At 36.1% G+C, this 22,870-nt stretch overlaps 1 protein-coding gene across 1 annotated transcript in view; it reads right to left on the reverse strand.

Moving 5' to 3' along the window:
• Nucleotides 1–22,870, reverse strand: part of CHL1 (cell adhesion molecule L1 like) — an 84,002-nt gene that overhangs the window by 51,368 nt on the left and 9,764 nt on the right. The window contains exons 4-8 of the mRNA XM_015826678.1: nt 15,367–15,489; nt 13,253–13,423; nt 10,130–10,171; nt 8,987–9,104; nt 6,183–6,364 (exon numbers count right to left, since the gene is read on the reverse strand). Of these exons, the coding sequence (XP_015682164.1) occupies nt 6,183–6,364; nt 8,987–9,104; nt 10,130–10,171; nt 13,253–13,423; nt 15,367–15,489 (636 nt within the window). The remainder of the gene's footprint in view (nt 1–6,182; nt 6,365–8,986; nt 9,105–10,129; nt 10,172–13,252; nt 13,424–15,366; nt 15,490–22,870) is intronic.

A 22,870-nucleotide genomic window follows, 5' to 3' on the forward strand; every position in this document is an offset into this window, starting at 1 on the left:
CAGAGATCAGGGTGATCCCTGATCTCCCTTCCTTCCGCCGCGCCCTTAAGACATGGTTATTCCAGCTTGCGGGACTGGCCTAGGGGAAAACTTTTAGAGGGGTTTTAATTATAATTTTAATTAGACCAATTATGAATATTTCCCTTTTAATTAACTTTTAAATTTGTAGTTGATATTTTTGTATTTTTGTATTTTTATCTGGTTGTTAGCCGCCCTGAGTCCGCAAGGAGAAGGGCGGGATATAAATTTAAAAAATAAATAAATAAATAAATAAATAAATAAATAAATAAGTCATTTTTTTCAGTGCCATAGAAACTTTGAATGAATTAAATGAACTGTTGTAAGTTAAGGATTACCTGTAGAAAGCTAGTAGAAATATACCACTAAATGCAAAGAAAACAATAGAACATATTCATAGTAACTCATCAGTCCTATAGTTAACCCTATTCTGACCTAAATATTCATTCCTCTTTGAAATGGCCTTTGATAGAAAAAGCACAGCCTTACTAGTAATACACACATTTGTCCCCTGAAAACAGTAAGGCAGCTTTTCCCAGGTGCCCCAGTATGTCTTAGTTTTTAAATAAGAATCTAAGTGATAGAAAGTAAATATTCTTGTCATCAATCCTTATCTGAAAGCATAGTCCAGCATTTTCTGTCTTCAAATTATTCTCTTCCTCTTCCTGTGCAAGAGGAAGCAAATCCCAGAGAAGGACATTATCTGTCAAATTTCAAGTTTATTTTCATTTTTGCCCTGATGTTAGGTTTATTTAGTCCATGTTGTTCCTTAATACATCCATTTGCATTGCAAAAATTAGGAAAGTATTGAAGGAATTGCTTTCTGTTTCCAGGATACATACAATGAATTAGATAAATTTCCAATTGAAATTTCCTGTTTACATTCCTACAAATTCCTATTTTCCAGTTTAGACATTTTCTTCTTCCTACTATCAAAAAAAAAAAAAGCAGTACAGAGTAAAAAGAACAGTGAATACCTATGCAGTCAGTTGTATCTGGACTGACTTATATTTTACCTAGGGCTATATCCTTAGAAGAGAATAGCAAGAATATTCGAACTTGGTTATAATTTGACTGAGGTCCAATGGAATCAATTATAGCTTATAAAGTCGACAAAGTGAAATACTTCCACCAAATGAGCACTAGCTCTTAGGTTATGAGGGAAAGGGATGGAGATGTCACCTCTGATTAATGGTACTGACAATTTTGCAGTCCACAATTGTAAGAAATGGAAAGGAGTTGGACATGGGGGGGGGGGGTTGGGAGGAAAGAGGTTGCTTAGAAAACTTCTGAGAATAAGTAGAAATCTTGTCAATCCCACTGAGCTGGTTTAGCAGCTTTTATTGCTCATGATATTGCTCTATGTTGGCATTAAGGAAATGCAGATGTACATACATCTGCTGTATCCTACTTAATAGAGCAATGGTTTTTGACTGAATTTGGAACCATAATTCTATGCCGCTTAATTACACTGATTTCCTTAGCCAATTGGTAAATTTTGCAGCTCTTGCATTTAGTTTGAACACTTTACGTTTTCAGTATGTTTTCATGCACTTCTTCCAGATTGTTAAAATAGACAGCTATTGTAGAGATATTTTAAGCCATCTGGAATTATATCTAGTAGTCAGCAATTTGAATTGTAGAGATATTTTCATACCCTATGCAGCATCTTTAATTTTCTTGGGCACATACATGCCTGCCCAACACAAATACACACACACATATATACTCTATAAAGTCCAATGAAAAAGCATAAGTAATTTTATTACACATATGCTTAAAAAGTGGTCTTTTTAAATAAGAAGAACATTACTTGAAAAGCGTTTTTTATCTATAAATTCCCTCTAGTACTGAGAAAGTAAGAGGAGTAGGCTATACATCATTACCAAACAAGAAACATACATATTCATTTTAATGTTTTGCTCATTTTTCTTAGGTCAAACAGTTGATTATGTCAAGAAAAACTAAGATGTATCTCTAATTATTATGGCAAATTTGCACAAAATGCCAGATGCATAATGGCTGCAAATGTGTGTAAAAATCCTCAGTGGCCAGCCATAAACCTCACAATCTGGAAAAAATAATGACAAAGTGCAGGTGCTTAATCATTTTTAGGTCTGCTTCCTTATCTGTCCCTACTCCCTATCTCCAAAAGCCCTGTATTTTTAGCATGCTGTCTCTAACTGGGTTCACACATTACACTGAACCATGAGTTTTTCTTTGTTTGGACATATTGTGCTAACCTAAACAAAGTGTCTTAGCATGATGCATCTATCCTGGTAATTGACTTATTCAGTGCTATATAGCAATATTTCCATTTAATGAACCTTGTATAATATATTTTGAATGTGACTGACAATTGCCTATTCACTGTATAGCTCCCTACAGGCATAACAGCCCAGTCACTTAGGTGAGATGGGCCATGTAGAAGTTTAATAAATAAATGAAAAAAATGTCCAGTTTATCATTTTGCACATATACAATTATGTAAAATATGCATGCATAAAGCTCCATTCATGTTTAACAGATGTTCGGCTCTATCAGACACTTATTACCCCATTAGTCCATTACTCTGAATGTAACTCTGAGGGAAGCCAAGGCCTACTTGATTAATATGTGAACAGTGTTGGTCTCTGAAGAAAGAAAGATTTAGAATCAGAAAATCCTACAATATATATTTAAGATAATACTTCTATATTACTTTCTTTGTACTATTTGGAGATAAAACATAGAGTCTAGGTCATTTTCTAAATAATTTATCTTATAAGAAAAGAATCACCAGAAAAAAAAATTAGAGTAAGAAGATGAAAAATTTAAAAATAAAGCACGGCAGATCACAGACTATCATAAATTATTCTATTCAATGAAGCAAGACAAAACTGTTCCAAAATCTATCTGGCTTTCCTAACAGTTTTCTTTCCCTATATATAAAACACAAGCAGTTTTGTATTTCCTAGTTCCCCTAATTTCTTTCTTATTCTACAGCCTGTCTGGCATGGTTTTCCCTGATGTCTGATCCCAAAAAAATTCATGGGAAGTTTCATGAAGCTCTCTGGTGAAATGAATGTATTGAAATTGTTACATGTCTTCCATTACAATACAAGCCACAATCCTGGACATTATCATGAGCATTTTTCTTCTTTATAGGGGAAAGTGAATAGTTAAAAAGCTGTACAAGAAAATTTCGGTACAGTACAATTTGTCGCAGGAAAAGAGAAGCACAAAAATAAAGATACAATGTATTTTGTGAGGTTTTTGTGCATCAGTAATACAATTGTAATGATTTTAGCACAAGAGCTCTTCATTAGAGTTATTTATTTCAATTTCACTATGCAAAAAATGCAGTTCTATGCATGTTCATTCACATGTCGCTGTATTGACTTTGGAATTCCTTGGTAATGGTGTTGCATATCCACAACAAATTTTATAAGGGCTCCCTCTTCCAATTGCAGTTGAGGAAACTATAGATATTTAATAATTATTTTGAAGTATCTTCAAAAAATTGTGATTCCAATGATCCTTTAAAATAAGTATTGTGTGGAGAATAGACATAAATGTTGATTCTGCACATCAGAACATATGGGGAGAGGACATATGTTTTTTCTCAACAAATATTTGTGCAAAACAATTGATGTGAGGAGAAAACTTTCATAGCCAATATGATTTGTTTCAGATGAGACAGCTGTAATTTAACATATAAGCTGTGCATGATTTGTTCCATAGAAATGATATATGTGTGAAAAAAATGATTGATTTTAGCCGAGAATCAAATACACTGTACTGATCATTATGCTGGTCTTTGACTTTAATTAAGATTTGATTTGATGTATACTGATCAATGTATGGAACCATTTCAGAAGATTTTAATTTGTTAGCTTTCAGAATAGTTTTCTATAATATATATATATACTCGTTTAATAAAATGCTGAGCTTTCGTCGGTCAACACTACTGACATCATCAGAGCATAAGAGTAGTGTCCCTAGGGGACACGCATTGGCTGTTCCCTTGGTGTTTTTCAAGGCTGCTATTCCATTACCCACTTTTCTTCCTCCACCATTGATTACTAAAGCTGCTGTTCTCCCTTCCCCCCTTCTTTGGCCGGTCGCTTTCTTCGTGTGTGTCCAATTATCTGCTTCCACCCCACTGAGTCTCGGGCTTGCTGCTCTTTCCTTCCAATTTTGGTCACAAGTTCGATCTTGCTAATGTACAAACCTTATCTAGGGATGCCACCAAAGAAGGCTGCCTACTTAAAGAGGCTTGGCTCTCTGATGAGAACTCTGTAAACCGCCATGTAGAACTCTGCCCAGCACATCAGACGTTGAGAACATGGGACAAACAACGCCATGAATCCCAATGAAAGCAATTTACTCATCCGTCACAAGGTCAGGGAAATATGGCAATAGAGAGAACAACCTGCCAAAGTAACAACAGACTAACAGTGCATACCGAAAGGGGAATAGAGAAAGGGGGACAGAAAGTGCACCCCAAAAATGTTTTAGACATACACAATCCAACTCACCCCACGGAGTTAGGAGAGGATGGGGTGAAAGTAATGCCACAACTCACTGACAACCTCGCAATGAGTACCTGCGAACGATCGGCAGAGGACTCCCCTTTGGGAGCTTGCACACGAGCAAAAAAAGCAAGAGAGTTACTAAATGGGGGAGCAGAGTCCAATGGGCAGTTTGCAGATGGTTTGGTGGTGCGGAGGCGAGGATTACGAACAATGGATAAGAGAAGGATCAGAGTGAACAGCGGGAAGGAGGTCCCCTGGATGCCCTGGAGCACTCCCGGAGTGAAACAACGCCCCCCCAGCAGAGGAGCGAATATAAGAACGTATCTGCCAGAAGCCCCCGGGACAGACATCTGAATACACTTGGCAGACTACTCTGGAAATGCCCACACACGCGCAGGAACAACAGGGCAAAGGAGCAGGAGGACCGGGTTAAACACACAGCACATTGACAGCCCCGTAGAGAAGGAACGAATACAATCCGGGATGGGGGTGAAGAGAGGAAATGAACTAGAGCGTTTAGCACAATGCGATGGTTGGAGGCATATGAATAAAACGAATACTAAAAAAGGGGGGAAGGAGAGAAAAGCGACTCCAAAAACCAATGGAGACACGGCAGATGACTACAGATACATGAGGAAAACGATCGAAAGGAAACAGGGGGAGGAAAGAGCAGCAAGCCCGAGACTCAATGGGGTGGAAGCAGATAATTGGACACACACGAAGAAAGCGACCGGCCAAAGAAGGGGGGAAGGGAGAACAGCAGCTTTAGTAATCAATGGTGGGACAACAGACAGCGGTGCATGCACGAGGGGAGGGATTGGAGGAAGAAAAGTGGATAATGGAATAGCAGCCTTGAAAAACACCAAGGGAACAGCCAATGCGTGCCCCCTAGGAGTTAAACAATTAAGGATGTTGGATGGACCGATGACCAGGTCCAGGAGCCGTGCGCAAAACTGGCCAGTATTATAAAAAGGGGACTCCCATTGACCTACTCTTATGCTCTGATGATGGCGGTAGTGTTGACCGACGAAAGCTCAGCGTTTTATTAAACGATTTTTAGTTTGATATTATCCTGGTGTTCACATTTATTTATTTTTTTACTGCATGGCTTTACCCAGGATTTGAATTTTTAACATAATTATATAATTTATATATATAAAAAATCTTACATAGCAGATAAACTGAAATAACCATAGAATGTACACCCTATATTGAATTGTATTTTTATCAGAAATTGTATAAGGAGTAAAAATAAATAAATAAAAGGTTTTATTCATGTAATAGTAGAAATGAGCAATTAGAAACTGTTTTGTAATATTAAGTATACTGTGTATATTACCAAAAACAGTCTTAAATGGTTATAGTGTACAATCATGTTAAAAGTAATTTCATGTTAGACCATCAGGCTTTTAAATAAATGTTGTTGTTGTTGTTGTTGTTGTTGCTGTTGTTGTTGTTATTTTGAAAAGCAAGAGTAATATTTATTAGGTAAGAAAACTACCTAGAGTTTGGATTGCCAGGTTCAAAACCAGCACCAGATGGGATTTGGATATGAATAAGAATAATATATCTATCTGAAAAGCTTACACACACACACACACACACACAATTTTCCTAATACAGTCATTTCGGGATAACTGAACCTACCTTCAACACCAACTTTGAACTCATGCTTTGTTTCTCCTAAATCATTTGAGGCTACACATTCATAGGTTCCTTCGTCATCTCTAGTAACTTGTTCTATTTTCAAAACTTTTCCAAAAGTCTCAGTGACTCCTCTGAAAATGCTGCCTCTGTCAATCCTTCTCCATGTTAAATGGGGTGTTGGGCTAGGATAAATTTAAAAAAGAAAGAAAATATTTATGTTAAAAAATAACATGGGTTTTACCCCCCCCTCCGTTCAAGAGTTCTACCTTATGTAGATGCCAACTAATGCTTATATATAATGTTGAATGGCCATATAAATCTTTTCTTTAAGTAAATAAATAAATGTTATATATCACAGTAAGCTGTGGCATATCCCTTAAAAGCTGCAATGGTTTTGGAGACAAGTAAAATCATTGCTTGTTTTACAAATTCTCTGTGTTCTTGTCTTGTGCATCAAAGAACTGGGCATGAAGTGAAGCTTAAACACTGATTAGGAATAACCCAGGAAAATTGCAATTAAAGTATTCTTCCCCATACTTATTTCTTATTCCATATTTGCCACCTATAAGTCAACAACACATCATTATTTCAAAATATGCATTATTTCAAAATATATATATTTACAAGCAAATCATAATGAACACAGTCAGTTCACCTATTGTGCCATGAAGAGCATGGGGTATCAGAGATAAACTGTGTGCAACAATACGTGTATTTAGGCATGCAAAGATTCGGAATCTGCTAGCTTGCTAAAAGCAGAAAATGTGAATATTACTGCACTGTCAAACCATAGAGTTGAGGGCCACAGAGCTAGCTGCAGCATTTTTTGAACAAATTACTACGCCCTCTTGGGTTTAGTTGAGAAATGACAGTCTTTTTAAAAAAAAGGATAATCTTAGGTCACCACCAGAACTGAAGCATATTAGAAATGCGGAAAGTCACTGGTGATGATTTCAACAAAAGTTTCCACTGTACTTAAGAGAAAATGGCTGCCACAAAGAAAAAGACAAGCAGAAAAGAGTACTAAAATGCAAAACCTCTTTATCTTTTTTCTTTGTGGATTAAGATAAAACTGAGGGGAATGCTCTCTTGAGAACAGTACAAGGCAGGTTATACAAAGGCTCTGTGAGGGAGATGGGTGGTTTTAAAAATTGATAAACAAACAAATAAATACCAAATATAGAGAGTATATTCTCCCTTTTTCCCACTGTGATTTTCCTTTTCCTTTTTTCTTTTATTTGCAAACTCTGCTTAAGTTAAGGAATTAAGCTCCACAAATTATCTGAAGTGCCATTTTTATCAAACTTTTCATTGCTATATACACATTTTCAAACCTTCTCTCCTCCTCTTAGCTAAAGCAGGTCCTCCAGCAAAATATGGTTCCTATTTTCCACAATCTCAGGAACAGCAAAGTCATCACAAGCCGGAGATACCAAATATCCACAGTTACAGTTAATTGGAGGCTTCATTTAATTTATACTGTAGTGTTCATTTTGTATTTGGAATAATTTTGCCCAAATTTTAAATAATTAAAATCTGCTATCTTTGCTCTCCTCTGAGGAAATAGCTGAAACACTTTGATTCTTTTATGTATATTAGGGGAAAAAAACAATGGAAGAAACTGTTGTATATGTGGTAACTGGGTTCAGTTCAGCAAAATGCACTTTTAACCAATTTTTTTAAAGATCTCTTCATTAATATGTATCTGAATTCTGAATCATGCTGGTGACATAATGGTAACATGTTTGCTCTTCTAAGCAAACTGACTCAGTTTGTCTATCACACTAAGACAAATCACCAGCCATATAACCATGTGCCTGTTTTGTTGCAAAAACCTATGGGATTTGTATTTCCTGGAAACTATACTGTCTTTTTTTTTCAAAATAAGTAAAAATATACACAGCATTATCGATCGGCTACTATAGATTAAAAATAGTCTAGAATGCTACTAAGAACTTGAGCTTATTTCATCTAGTCCACAATGGCTTTATAATCATAAATGGGGTTAAAGATTTTGCTGGAAGGGCAATAATCAATTCTTTGTCTTCCTAGCCAGCACAAATTCTCCAAACGATTAAATATAAAAAGAACTTTGTGTTTTGCAGAATAACTGTGAATTCTCATAACAAGAAAGAGAGACATTCAGGCCAGGCTGCTAACTTAGCATTTCCAGCTGGCTTTGCTATTGCCAACACTGTGCATGGCATAAACAGAGCAGAATCACGTCAGCTTATTCTTGTGTCCACCTGTTGGGATGGCAACATGCCAATGGTCAGGTTACTATCAGTTCCAAGTTCCTAAAAATATAATAGGGCTGACGAAGCCCAAATATTTACAATATCTTTCTGTAACTTTAGGTATCTTTTTTTTAAAAAAAAATAAATAAATTACTTTTGCTTCTTTGTTACTAACAGGTAGTCCTCAACTGCAATTGAGACCAAAATTTAGGAAGATGGTTAAGTGAGGTTTGCCCCATTTTATGACCTTTTTGCCACAGTTGTTAAGTGAATCACTGCAGTTGTTAAGTTAGTAACATTATTGTTAAGTGAATAAGGCTTCCCCATTGACTTTGCTTGTCAGAAGGTCACAAAAGGTGATCACATCACCCCACATATTTATGAACCATCATAAATATGAATCGGCTGCCAACCAGTTTGATCACAATGGCCATACCTCACTTTTTTCAGTGCTGTTATAATTTTGAACAAGTCAAAGATTTGTTATAAGTTGAGGACTATATTGCTGTGGTTTTTTTTTTCTTTGCTGTTATTTTTCAAGTCAAGTTATAAAATATGAATACTCACAGTCCTTCAGCAATACATTCCAGAAAAAGATCCATTCCTTTCATAAATGTCACTTCTGAACTGGGACCAGAAGATTCAGGGACAAGAAGCTTGGGTTTTCTTTCTTTGATTAAATTTGCTAAAAGGGAGAAAAGTAATTTCAGAACTTTTGAAAGAAGATTAATTCAACTCTTCCTGATTTTATCAGGAATGTTCAATAAAAATAACAGTGCTAATTCATTCACATATGTTCTACATGTTATCTACATATTATAATAGGATATTCTTTCCTGCTGGGTTGATTTTTTCAGCTGCTTTAGAATATACTTCTAAAGTTTGCAAACAAAATACTATACAATAGAATGTGGTATGTTAATTGTAATTTGTGGATAAAATGTATGAGTGCAGTATATTCTTGACATTGTAGGAATAGTAGAAATAGAATTAATTGTGAAATTTGTGGGCTTCAAGTTAAAGGTACAAGCTTTGAAAATGAGAAGAAATGGCAACATCCTCAAGTAGACTCCTATGATAAGAAGGTTAGGAGGAGGAAGAAATGTTGGATAATTGCAGGGTTTAGAGATAAGTGGGGGAGAGAAGGACCTCCTCTTCCTGAGGCTCTACCCCTCAGTGTCATCTGGCCTAAAGAAAAGTTATATTCTTCATCTTTCCAATTAGCTAGTTTAATTATAGTTTCTCACAACATTTCCAAAAAGAGATTAAATTGTTTTTTTTCCCTATGAACATGGAAGGAACATGGAAATTATAAGCAGGAAGAGGCTTGGGAAAGTATCCTTTGGGTTCCGCTTCTTATTAGAGATTTTGAAGGAAATCTATATGGTCATTAGAAATTCAAAACAACATGGTGGCACACAATCAATAATCAATCTTATTGGAGAACGTTGGGCTACATGGGGAATCTTGGCAGCTTGGACTAGATCCAAAATTTGGAGTTTTCTATTCCTGTTTTATTGGGTAATCATACCAAATTACTGTTTTCACTTATATGGAGGGAAACTGACACACACACACAAACACACACACACACATACATACATCCTGTCATTTGCATATTTCTGTGTAAAATGCAATATATTTTAAGTAGCATCTTTTATTCATTTTAAACTGAATTGAGGCATGAAATGTTAAACAGTAACAACTTACCCTTGGCTGCACTAGATGAACTGGAATCATTAGTATATTTTACTGCAACAGACAGAAATGGAGACCAAATGGAAACATGAATGGTGATGAAATTTATCAAATAAATGATGAATATAATCAGACTGAGTAAAGAATTCAGATTATGCTGACGCAGACCCATTTGCAAGGTGAACTTCGTTTGTTCTATCCATGTCGCATGAAACTGAAATTGCTAAAAGTGTCCTCCTTTGTAAAAATGGGATGGGGAAGGATGCTATTTGAATACAACTAGAGTATTCTGCTCATCTTCTGGACTGAGATCGTATTATTTCCATCTAAAACAAAATCCATAATTGCCGAAGATGCAATGCAAGCATGCATAGTGATAATGAACACATATACAAATGATGCAAATACCCAAAGATCTCATATTTAGCTAATATTTTAAAGAATGCTCTTCCATCATGGCTCATTTAAAGCCCTTTCTGCCAATCCTTCAGCAGGCAGAAGATTTTATTTATTGATTGACTGATACTTGAAGCCTGCTCCACTTTCAGAAGACTCTTGTGAAACCAAATCACAATAAAAGCATCATCAGCAAAAGAAAAACAAATTCAACATCTCACAAGTTAACTGGAGCTTCAATTTTTGCTGCTGCCCCACTACTGATCCTTATGTTGTCATAGGCAATGGGGCAATATGTAAACCTGAATACTATTGCTATTATTAGGTGGATTTATTTGGCTCATACAAAAAAAACAACCAAAAACAGTTCTACAAGCTTGGGATGAACCTTCAGTCTAGCCATCCATCACATCTCACCTCATCTCTCCACTTCCAATCCATTTTAAGGAGACAAAGTAGTAGATGTTTTTCCAGGAGCAACTGTTGGAACAACTGTTGTTTGAAGGGAGGGAAGGAGAACATGCCTTGCACTCAGTACATAAGGATACTATCATTTGGCAGCAGTTTGCCTATGACAACATAGGAATCAGTACTGGGGTAGCAGTTAATTGGTTGTGAGATGCTAATGTTGAATTTGTTTTGCTTTTGGTGATGATCTTTTATTGTGTTTTGGTTTCACGCTACCATAGTTTATTTTCTTTCTAATATCATAGAATTGTTTTGTTTTGAAGAGCCGTGGTGGCTCAGTGGATAGAATGCAGTATTGCAGGCTGACTCTGCCCACTGCCAGGAGTTTGATCCTGAGTGACTCAAGGTTGACTCAGCCTTCCATCCTTCCCAGGTTGGTAAAATGAGGACCCAGATTGTTTGGGGGGGGGGGGTATGCTTACTTTGTAAACTGTTTAGAGAGGGTTGTAAAGCATTGTGAAGCAGTATATAAATCTTAGTGTTATTGCTATATGCTATTGTTTTTCTAAGTGGATTGTTTTATATTACTTTTTGTCCTGTGTGAGCCCCTCATTACTTCTTCTATTGCAGTGACATACAGATGTGTTAAACAAATTATGTCTCATTTTTTAGATTTTTTTTCTAATCACAGTGGGTAGAAGAACCAAGGCTGACAATGATAAAATAATGTAAAATTTATCCTGAACTATATCTTAATAAAATGAAAACAGATTATTCCTGACTTAAACAAAGTTAGGTGAATTGTCCTATGGTAGAAAAGAATTTTATTCTGCATTAAAAATTAATTACTAGGGAAATAATTTAATCCTATCTTTCTTGAGATAAGTGGAGAACCTATTTATTTTCACACAATAGTTTAGTCTTTTCAATATTTTATGTATATGTCAATATTTTGTACAATCCTATACATGATTATTAAGATGAAAATCCTATCTTATTGAACTGGGCTAAATCTAAACTGTAAATGCAAAAAAAATCAGAAATAATAAGTTTAAGCTTCTTCTGTTTAGTTAGAAGTTGTTTCGTGTTTAAAAAATGGGTAATATCTTATCCCATCATATTGTTCAAATGTAGTTATACAATAATGTGGGTTGTGAGCAAAGTTCATGTATGGCTTTGGCAATAAATAAGATTTTGAAGGATGTAGAAGTGAGGCAGTATCTTAAGAACATTTGTGGATTATATGGGTCAGCTGTCATGAACCACCTAAGAATGTAGTCAGTATCGTAGTAGTGATATTAAAACTGCTATCCAAGGCAATCTTATGTTGCCACAGAGTCCAATTTGGCAAGACACCAGACATAATCAAAGTCTATTTCAGCAACATACTCTGACAGTTTATCAGTCATAGGTAGTAGCCCTCAGCTAAACTTCACTGAGCTCATAGAAGGTAAGCAAGGAAACTCAGTTAGTATTCAGATGATATATCATCAGAAAATCCCAGTTATGGACTACATTAGGAAATTAAAAATAAAACTAAGTGAAAATCAATCCCAGAAGGTAATAACAAATTAATTCCACATTTGGGGGGGGGGGGAAGCAGGTGAAATTCAGGTGGTCACCAAGAGTGTACATTACTTTAACACTTCCCCAAAGTGGTTACCTAAATGAGGAATCATTCAGGATGAAACTGAGGTGGGTATTTGTTCTATAACTTATAAAGGAGGATAAGAACCAATCAATTTATATGTGACAATCAAGAAGAAAAAAGGAGGAAGTTTCAAATGAAGTCTCTCAAATTTTCTAGTGGCCCTCAGTAGCTCCATCACCACAAATCATTCTGTCTTCTCATTTTGATGGATTTTTTTTCCATCCAAGAGAAAATAAAATGGGTAGATATATTGCTGACAAGTGCCTTCAATAATATACCACATGCTAGTTCAACAGGAAAGCACACATTACTCTCAGTTCCCATTTATATTAAAAGGAAATTATCATTTGGTGCCTCTGAAAAGAAGCTGATTTCCATCCAAATCAGGGTTAGATTTTTATAGTTTTGAGGTTCAGAACAAAACAAGAGAAATCTTTTGGCGAGCTAACAGCTGCAGCAGTTTTATGAGCTGGGCCTAGCTGTCATCACTACGACAGCAGTGTGGAACTGAATACATTTGCATATATTTCTTCAGCAAAAATGATGATTAAAAAAAAACACCCTCATGTCACATGTAAGAATTACCAAAAGAATCAAAGGTTGGAAGCAGACATTAGAGCAGATGGGAGATAGAGGAAGAAATGAAGAAGGAAAGAAGAGAACCAATTTCCCAGACTTACAACGTGTAACCGTCAACGTCATTGGCATTTTCTGTACAATAGTTCTTAATTTTGGAAATGCAGCAAAGCAGCAATAATCACTACGGCTGTCATTTTCATCCACATTTGCAAAGTAAAGGTCCCCATTAAGGCCCATGGAGACCCTTTCATCTTGTGGGATATGCTGCAAGTCTGAAAAGGGGGAAAAATGGTAATGATTCAGTATCTGACCCTTGATCCCAGGTAAGGAAATAGCTCTTCGGTATTAATAATGCATGTGACTTGAAAGAATATACAGAATATTTGCTAGTTTTCCACTATGCTATGTAGGGGAGGAAAAATCACAAGTAGAACAAACTGCCTGGATATCCTCTTGCCCACCGTAAAATATATACTGTATCTGTATTGCAAGCTTGATATTGCATACATTTTTCTGTGACAGAATTCTTTTTTTTTTTTTTTGCAAAATAATGCACCATTTTCATTGTGCATTTGTTAAAGAATTATTCAAGCCAGACCTGTACTCTACATGTCATGGCTGTCAAGAAGCCACTTATCCTGTCAATTAGAATAGGCTTGGATGGCACATACAAAAGTATAATGTCTATCCTTTATTTTTTTTTACGTTTGTATAGACGAACTCATTATATGATTTATTCTTACGTGTAAATCAGTCCAATGTGCTAAATGTAGCCATGCACTTAATTCCATAATATAATTCCATGTTTTAATTTGAAAATGAGAAAGTTCATAGACAACTTTGAGAACAGAGAAACTTGGACTGAATGAGAGAGATGGTGGGCTGCTAGTTCTTAGCACAAGCTTCTCTAAAGGATAAAAGGAATTTCACCCCACTGAATTCAGTAAGGGTCTGGCCTTGCTCCTCCTTTCTTATCTTGGTTTCTTTGGTGACTTCATCCCTCTCCTGCATTAACTTATACATGCTGATTCTTCTGCTCCATCAAACAACACCATATGCCAATGATGGCGAACCTTTTAGAGACCGAGTGCCCAAAAACTGGCCCTGCCCCCGCTCTACCCCCTGCCCTGCCCCGCTCCACCCCCTGCCGTGCCCTGCCCCACTCCACCCCACTCTCCCTGCCCGCAGGGTCACTCACCGTCTCAAGGGCCCGCTGCAGATTGCCCAGGCAGCCCAGCAGCACCATGGCGGCCACACCCTCTGCCCACCCCCCGCAGCATCAACTGTGCGCATTGGGGTGTGAGAGCAGAGTCTTATCTACACTGCCTGGCTGCCATGTCCTTGGCTGTGCTGATCTGTGTGGGCCATGCTCAGGGGCGACTCTCCTCCAGGGAGGCTGCTGGTGAGAAGGGGATCGCGAGTGGAGGCAAGGCTGGGGCAATGGCACATGTGCCCACAGAGAGGGTTCCGAGTGCCGCCTCTGGCACCCGTGCCATAGGTTCACCACCACTGCCATATGCTGATTCCTTCTTCTTCATCACCCAAAATGTATTTACTGAAATGGCTACACCTGTTTGAAGGGCACAGCTTCCATGACCTGGATGGGCCTCTTAAAAGATAAGGGTTTTAGGAAGCTCAAGTAGAATAACCATCTTTCACACCACTCTTATTCCTATGTAAACGGGTTTTGTATTAAGGCTTTTCTGATTTTACCACAATTCTTATAAGTTGTTTTCTTATTTGTAGTAAATATTTTTCATGTTCACAAGCTAGGTTTTTATTATTTGTTAGATTTCCCAGGGAGAAGGGAGGAAATTAATCCATTTTAAAATAAAGTGCAAAAGAGCTAGAAAAAGTTCACTTAGGAATTTTAGAGAAAATCAACACTCAAACCAAGAACTTCATTTGCTTTGAGACATACATAAATGTGGATACATACATAAATGTGATTCACTGAATGAAATCCAAGTATAATTCATTATATTTTCCTTTTCCAAGATGTAAGATTAGTAAGTGTTTTAATGAACAGCAATTAATCTTTGCAACTGTCTTTTAAGTTTAGCATTAACATTTTCTAATTCATTATCTGTAATTTTCAGTTTATTACTGCATTCTGTTAAACCACATGCAATTTTAATTAAATTCAAATTATAGAAATACTTTTGCAGAGAGATTCCATTTGTAATGATGTCAGGAGGAAAGGACATATACTTACCAATATTCATCCAATAAATGTGCAGTGGTGGGATGCCTTTGGGAGGATTGCAGTGCAAAACCATTGCATCACCATGTTCTACATCAATGGGGTCAATCTTCTCCTTAGGAAATTTAGGAATACCTATTGTAATAGAAGCACCACAAGAAGAAGCTAAATAGCACTTGTATTCTTTTCCTATTCATGGCATTCTCTTTATTATTACCTGGCATTTTTTTAATTTTTCCCTGTATCCTTTTTATTCAGGTAGTAAAACAAAAATTCTCGAGGGAAAACTATGTTGACATATGTTCTAACTCTGGATGACTATACAGTGGAAATTTCAGGCATAGCAAAGACCCTAACAGTGATGTATAATTTTTTTATTGATCATGTTTACATTCTCCCTTCCCACTATATAGATAGTAAATTTGGTTTTACCTTACAAATGAAAGGGATTGGGCTAAGAGGCCTGATGATGTCCTTTAGCACTTTCATGGAATTTAATTTTATTAAATTATTAATTTATATCATTAATTTCTAATCAATCTCCAGTTCAAAATCTGGTTGAGCTTTAAAGTCTGCTAGTTACATTTAACTTGAAAGCAGTTATCTGAAAATAACTAATCTCACAAATCCCTATTCTCATGCAGTTACCATCCTGAGATTATCTTCAGAGCTGCCCTTCTAAAATTCCCAAAGATGCTATAGCAGATAAAATAGAATTATCTTAATTCTAAAATATCCTCATGAATTATTTTCCCTAACATCATCTGTTTTCCTTTCCTAAATCTTTAAATCTTTTAAATTCTGTTTCAGTCTGCTGCTTTTTGGTTGCTGGTTATATTGTACTTTAAAATTGTATTGGTATAAATAAGTAGAAATATAGTATAATTTTACAATCCTAAAGTTTATCAAAATAATCAAATTGTTTCCAGAGTATGTCTTTATTGACATTCTATAATTTCCTGTATTTTCAACAGAGCCTTCTAACTGTAGATAGTAGCACCATTGAAATAAATAATGGTATACCAAGGATGAATCACATTATATTGTCCTATTTTTTTTTTTAAAAAAAGGTCCAGAGTGTTATGCCTCTCATTAGGGATCCCTGTACATAAACATTTATGGGGAAAAAAATGAAAAGACTCCATGTATGAAGACTCAAATTAAACCTTGTTTTATATCTTTGTCGCAAATCTTCCAACCACAGTCAGAACTTCCATCATACGCTTGAGCTTCATATTCTCTAGCTGCCAGTCTGCCATGAACTATAGGGGGAGAGAGCCAGTCAAGAGGGGTGAAAGCTAGCTACTCATCATACCTTCCAGAGACACCATCTCAAGGTCAAAGTCTTGGAATGGAATTCAACAACTCACCAACCAGCCCGCTGTTGAAGAGACAGTTCTCAAAACAATTTATTCAAATATAATTGGACAATAAGGGACCAGCAAAGCAAAGGAATTGGATGGGGAAAGTTAACCAGGAAAGTTTGGCGCACGAACTTTGCTATACAGTAAACCACTTGGCTTTTAGTAAAGTATACCTTTCACTACAAATGGAGTTGAGGGTCTTTCTTGTCTAGAGGATCAAGTCAGGGCAGGCCTGACACAGGCTAAAACTGATGTGTCATATTACCAAAAAAAAGGAGTGTTTTTTTTTAAAGAAGAATGTTGAAACCAAACAAAATCTAGTAATAAATTTCATGAAGGTTGTAATGTGAATAGTTCTCTTTCAAAAAAACAAACAAACAAACCTCCTTTCTTTATATCTGTCAAGTTCCATAGCTTGAAAAACCAGTCCTAAGGAATTCCCCCTCAACCTTTTATTTGATAGATATAAATACAATGATATAGATATATAGATATGGTATATGATATATGATATATGGTATATATATATATTTGTGTGTGAGTGCACATGTATGCATGTATGTATGTCTCTTTAACTACCTGACATTGGGGCCAGTAAAATCACTTGACTGGTTCTTGTCGATCCATTTCAAAGATGAACGATGTTGAGTATGGGGAAAGATCTCAAGAACATTTGGACTGGGAAGGAAAAAGAAGGAGAAGTGGTGCGATTAGCCCATGGCCCACAATTGTAGGAACCATTTCATAATGCTGGATTGGAAGAATGAGGCCTAAGACTAATGGGGAAAAAGAATTCTAAGTGTATCATAGATTTAAAGACCATCATCTTAAACTGTGGAAAGCAATTGTCAACCAATGCAGCTCTCTCATTATTACAAGCTGGACTTATTATGCTGGCTCACAGCCCGGCTGCCACATTTTACACCAGTTGCCATTTCTGTATACTTCAAATGTCATGATCGGCACCAAACTCCAAACAATTTCTCCTCCTTTTGGCTACAGGAATAAATTGAAAATTAAAAGTTATAGGATATCTCAGTTACATTGCTTAGTAGTTAGTGCCTTCCGCTTCCTAACAATCTTCCATTATACACTAGTATATAATTATTGGAGTTGTACTCCAATACTTCTCTCTGTGTTTATGTAAAATAATATTGAATGTTCACTCAGTTGAAAGTGCATACATTCTTTTTATTTCAGCTTCCCTATTTTCGTCCCTATAATATTGTAGGGCTGTTCAGACTTAAAATTTGTATAATAGCCCTTTTTATACATTTGCATTTTCATTGTGTTGTTGGAATAACTGGAATGTGTAAACATGACTTTTATTTTCTCCTTCAGCAGGATCCTTGTTTGACTTTGAAATCTCTCTGTCACTGAGCAAAGTGTAAACCACTCAATGGTTTCCTTGGCATAATTGATGTTGAAAAGCATGTCTTGGTGTAATTTCTTTCTCTGTTCACTTTTTATATGGATGGTGAGTTGCTAAGCACCTAGTATCTTCCGTCAAAATTGTGGAGAGATGCCTGCCAAGAACCATGCTATTATCATGATGTCATATTTATTAAGCTGTGCTTTGATTGTGTTTATACATAAGAGGAATTGATTTATTTAAACGTCCTCTACAATCCCACTTATCAAATTTGGCCATGCAGAATAGCATTGTTTAGATACTAACTCAGCCAAAGAGGAAGTAGGGGAGAAAAGATGGACCTTTAAAAGATGCTAAGATTTCTCTGTGATAATCAAAAATCCATGTATTTGAATATGAAGGGTGGCAAGATATAAACTAGCACATACAACACTATTTTTTTATACAGTCTAATATAATCTCACTCTTTCTCTCTTCACTTCTTCACTCTATCATATATAAATATATGTATGTATGTATGTATGTATAAATTTTGTTTTAGTTTCTTTGTTTTTAATATATACATATACATTTACGTATAACATTTACACATAGCCACTTATTGGTTGATGGATCATACATGGAACATACAGATCATACATGGAACATTCATTTTGGAAATGAATAAATAACTTTTATTTCTTCCCAAACACATCAGGTTTAAACATAGAGGTGAGTGGTATGCAAATTTAAGCAATAAATAAAATAAATAAATTAGTTTATTTGTTCTTTCAGATCTAAGCCAGCCAGCTGACCTTGAACAAGTAAGTACATGATTATTACTTGAATGAGAAAATGACCAAACAATACTGGGGCTAAGACTATACAGGGAAGAAAAGAAATTAGAATTAGAATTCTTTATTGGCCAAGTGTGATTGGACACACAAGGAATTTGTCTCCGATGCATAAGCTCTCACTGTACATACAAGCAACAAGTGATAAATCATGATCAGGAATAAGTCAATATCATACCACATCTGTACGGTTGTTCAAAATTCCATCTGTATTTGGCCATGAAGTACTATGAATAAAGGGGAATTTTCCTTTACCTTTGCACAAAAAGCCATTTATATACAATTACAATTTTCACTTATTTATGTACGCAGAAGTTTAACAAAGCAGTTGTTCCAGAATAGTGGGTACATCTTGAAGCAGCTGCTTTAATTATCTTTATGATATTATGGTATCCTTTAGGCTTGCTATTTTGCTTTCCTCCGCTCTTAATACTTTTGTCTCAAATGGCACTCCATAGTTACAGCCAAACATCATAGTCAGTATCTCTATAGCTACAGGCAGCATCACAGTCTAATTCCTATTACCTTTATGTGAACTTTACCAATTGCCTGCTTACTCTCTTTAACTGTAAACAAAAAAAAGGTTCCATTCTCTATATTAATCCAGTTTTTTCAAAAGCATTTTCACCAAGAAATAATCTTTCAAAATTACTAATTATCCATATTAAACTTTCTTACGGCCATTTGTTGATAACCTTTTTGCCAAAAGTTCTTACATTTAAAAAAAAACTAAACCTTTCCCCCCTTCTTTATAATTCAGAAAGAATTTTGATAATTATTAAGTGGAATTTTCTTTTCCTGCTACTCAGAAAAATCTCTCTTTAGAGGTAAATTAATTATATCTGAAAATGTTTAAAAATGATGCTCATTTGAATCACATGTCCATCTCAGCTGCTTTGTGGCTGCATTGTTTGAAGTTCCTCAACTTCCAGTCACCCAATAAACAAACCAACTACAAAAGCCTCAGCTCCTATAATCTATCAAAGAAGGCCAGCTATCCAGAATGGAAGTGGGCAATCTCTCTTTTTTCTGTAGAGCAGGGGTGTCAAAATCATGCGTCATGCCGAAACCACGCCCACCCCATTGCCAGCAATGGAAAAAAAGTCACGATATGTCGTGACATGTCACGTGATGTTGCAAATTTGACATCCCTGCTGTAGAGAGTGCAACAGCCAGAATTCAGAGTTGCTTAGTTCACCATGAATCCTCACCAGAAGGAATGTTTTGGTACATTATGTCAGGAAGAAGATAAATGAACAAGTTTTGCAGCAGCATTATTGAAGACTGATAATACATATATAACTGATCTTAAAAACATCCTACAAGACAAAAGAATATTTTTTTTTCTGAGTGAGAAATTAAAGCAGAAAAAAATCCATTTCAATTGGAAAAATTGAAAGATGTGATTTGTACTTTTAAATAGCAAAGATTTTGATTGAACCTGACCAGAAGGCAAGGAAATTTATACAAAATATTGAAGAGGAGAGATTCAAATGGAGGTGTTAGATGAAATTAAACAAAAGCTCTACATGGGACATGAGAAACCAAAAGGGATTTCACTGAACTAGGCACTACATTTCCCCCCTAAATTTTGGGCCTGATTATGGATTGCAAATGGTTAATGTACTATATAACTGAAGCAAATTCTCCTGGAGAGAAAAATAATTATTTGAAAAAAAAATAATTTGCCTACAAGAAACATATATTAGAAATAAAATATAAATTTATAAACATTGGGGGAAGAATTATTTTCAACAAGAACAGAAAAAGTGGAGTTGTTTTATATAAACCCCAATTAATACCAGAACTTGTACTGACTGATGTGCAAGGTAGGTTTGTTTGGGTGAGGAAATATTAGAGAATATTGTTTTGTTTATCATGATTTTAATGTTTCTGGGTTTTTTTTTTGTTACCTGGAACTAAATAGCATATCAGCCGAAATAGAAAAAAACTTAGCTGTGGTATGGACAATTTAAATACACATTACCTTGAACTACTGCAAAATAGGATATACATCTACAGTATGTAATAATAGTAATAATAAAATAGCAATTCAGAGAAGAAAATGGTGGGAAATATATGCACATTTTCTCTTCATTTCTAAATTTTTTAGATTTTCTAACTACCAGAAAGTTTTTGCTCTTGGTTTTAAAAACATCTATTAAAATTTGTTGAAAAATATTTTGAAAGATCAGTTATAATTTTATGTAAAAGTTTGCAGAGCATTAAAATAAATCTCTAGAGAAAAAGAAGGGATTCAATATTAAACACTGTCTACCCAAATCAAATCACTGTCTGACACTGATAACGCTATTCTCCTGAGTACTCTTTAAATTGCTTGTATATTAATATGCCTACTAGCTCATTCCTGGAGAAAAAAAGCATGTTGAGAGTCAGCAAACAAATTTTTCACAGCCCTGATAATATATGTATGCATAAATTCAGCCACATTCCATGTAACTTAGGGCGAAACTATTCAATACATTAAAGATGTAATGCATGATTGCCTTCTGGATTTTATTTATAATAGAGCAAGAACACTGTCTTTGTTTGCGGGGAAGGCTTAAATTCCCTACCAATACTTAGATTGGATTTAAAAAAACAAAGGTAGAGGAGGAAGGGAGAAGTGAATCTCTGTGTATTTATGTGTGGCTAAGGAAAAATAAAAAAGATCTCATTATTCTCTGATGTTTAGCATATGTGGCTTAACTCTAAGCTAAAATAATTTGGAGTTAGTTAGTTAGTTAGTTTATTTGTTTGTTTGTTTATCAAACTTGTATGCCACCCACTCACGACTCTAGGTGGCCTACAAAAATTGAATAAAGTCCAAAGTAAAACATTAAAACAATAAAGAGCTTACTTTTTTAAAAAAAAAAATCAATTAAAATAAAACTAATCGGGATGGAAAGGGAGGAAGCAAAGCATGCACAGAGAGGAGATGAGGTGCTCATTAGCTACCTCCAACATGTCACACTCCCATTGGGACCCCAGGTTGTTGTCATCACCATGACTTCAAGGGCTTTCAGAAGGCTAAAAGCGTCGGAGTGGATCTGACCTCACATTCCCATTTCAAAATTAGTTTTTGACAATTACATTTCCATCAGATTCATATAGAATTCCTCACTTCACATGTTCAAAGCCATCTTAATAGTTCTAAGAAAGCTCCTAATTACTCAATTAAGATTCTGAAGCTGTTATCTTGCCATACTGCCTAAAACATGTTGTAGACTTTCTGCCCTCCAACAGCTTTTCCTTCTCTTTGGTCAAGTCTGAGAAAATTCTCAGCCTCATTTCTTGAAGTACAGGTAGTCCTTGATTTACAACCATTCATTTGTTTGAAGTTACAATGGCAGTGGGAAAAAAAATGCTGTTTTTCACAGTTACGACCATTGCAGCATCCCCATGGTCCATGTGACCAAAATTCAGATACTTGGCAACTAGCCTTTTGATCCCCTTTTGTGAAAGTTCATAAAATCGGGCAAAACTCATTTAACAACTGTCTTACTTAGCAATGGAAATTTTGGGCTCAATTGTGGTCATAAGTTGAGGACTGCCTGTATACCAAGATTGTTCATCAGTATTCACAGTAGCACATTTGGAGGTTTGTTTAAGATTGAAGTGCATCCTAATGCACTCTATATGGGGCTCCCTTTGAGGAGCACCCGGAGGCTTCAACTGGTCCAGAATGCGGCCGCGCGGGCGGTGTTGGGAGGGACTCGTCACTCCCATGTAACGCCGCTGCTGCGCAAGCTGCACTGGTTCCCAGTGGCCTTCCGGGTGCGCTTTAAGGTGTTAGTTACCACCTTTAAAGCGCTCCATGGCATAGGACCTGGCTACCTCCGAGACCGCCTTCTGCCACAGATTCCCTCCCATAGACCGGTACGCTCCCACAGAGTGGGTCTCCTCAGGGTGCCGTCGGCCAAGCAATGTCGGCTGGCGACCCCCAG

Source organism: Protobothrops mucrosquamatus, unplaced genomic scaffold, assembly GCF_001527695.2.
Source record: "Protobothrops mucrosquamatus isolate PMUCROS unplaced genomic scaffold, P.Mucros_1.0 scaffold3231, whole genome shotgun sequence".
NCBI classification, from domain to species: domain Eukaryota; kingdom Metazoa; phylum Chordata; class Lepidosauria; order Squamata; family Viperidae; genus Protobothrops; species Protobothrops mucrosquamatus.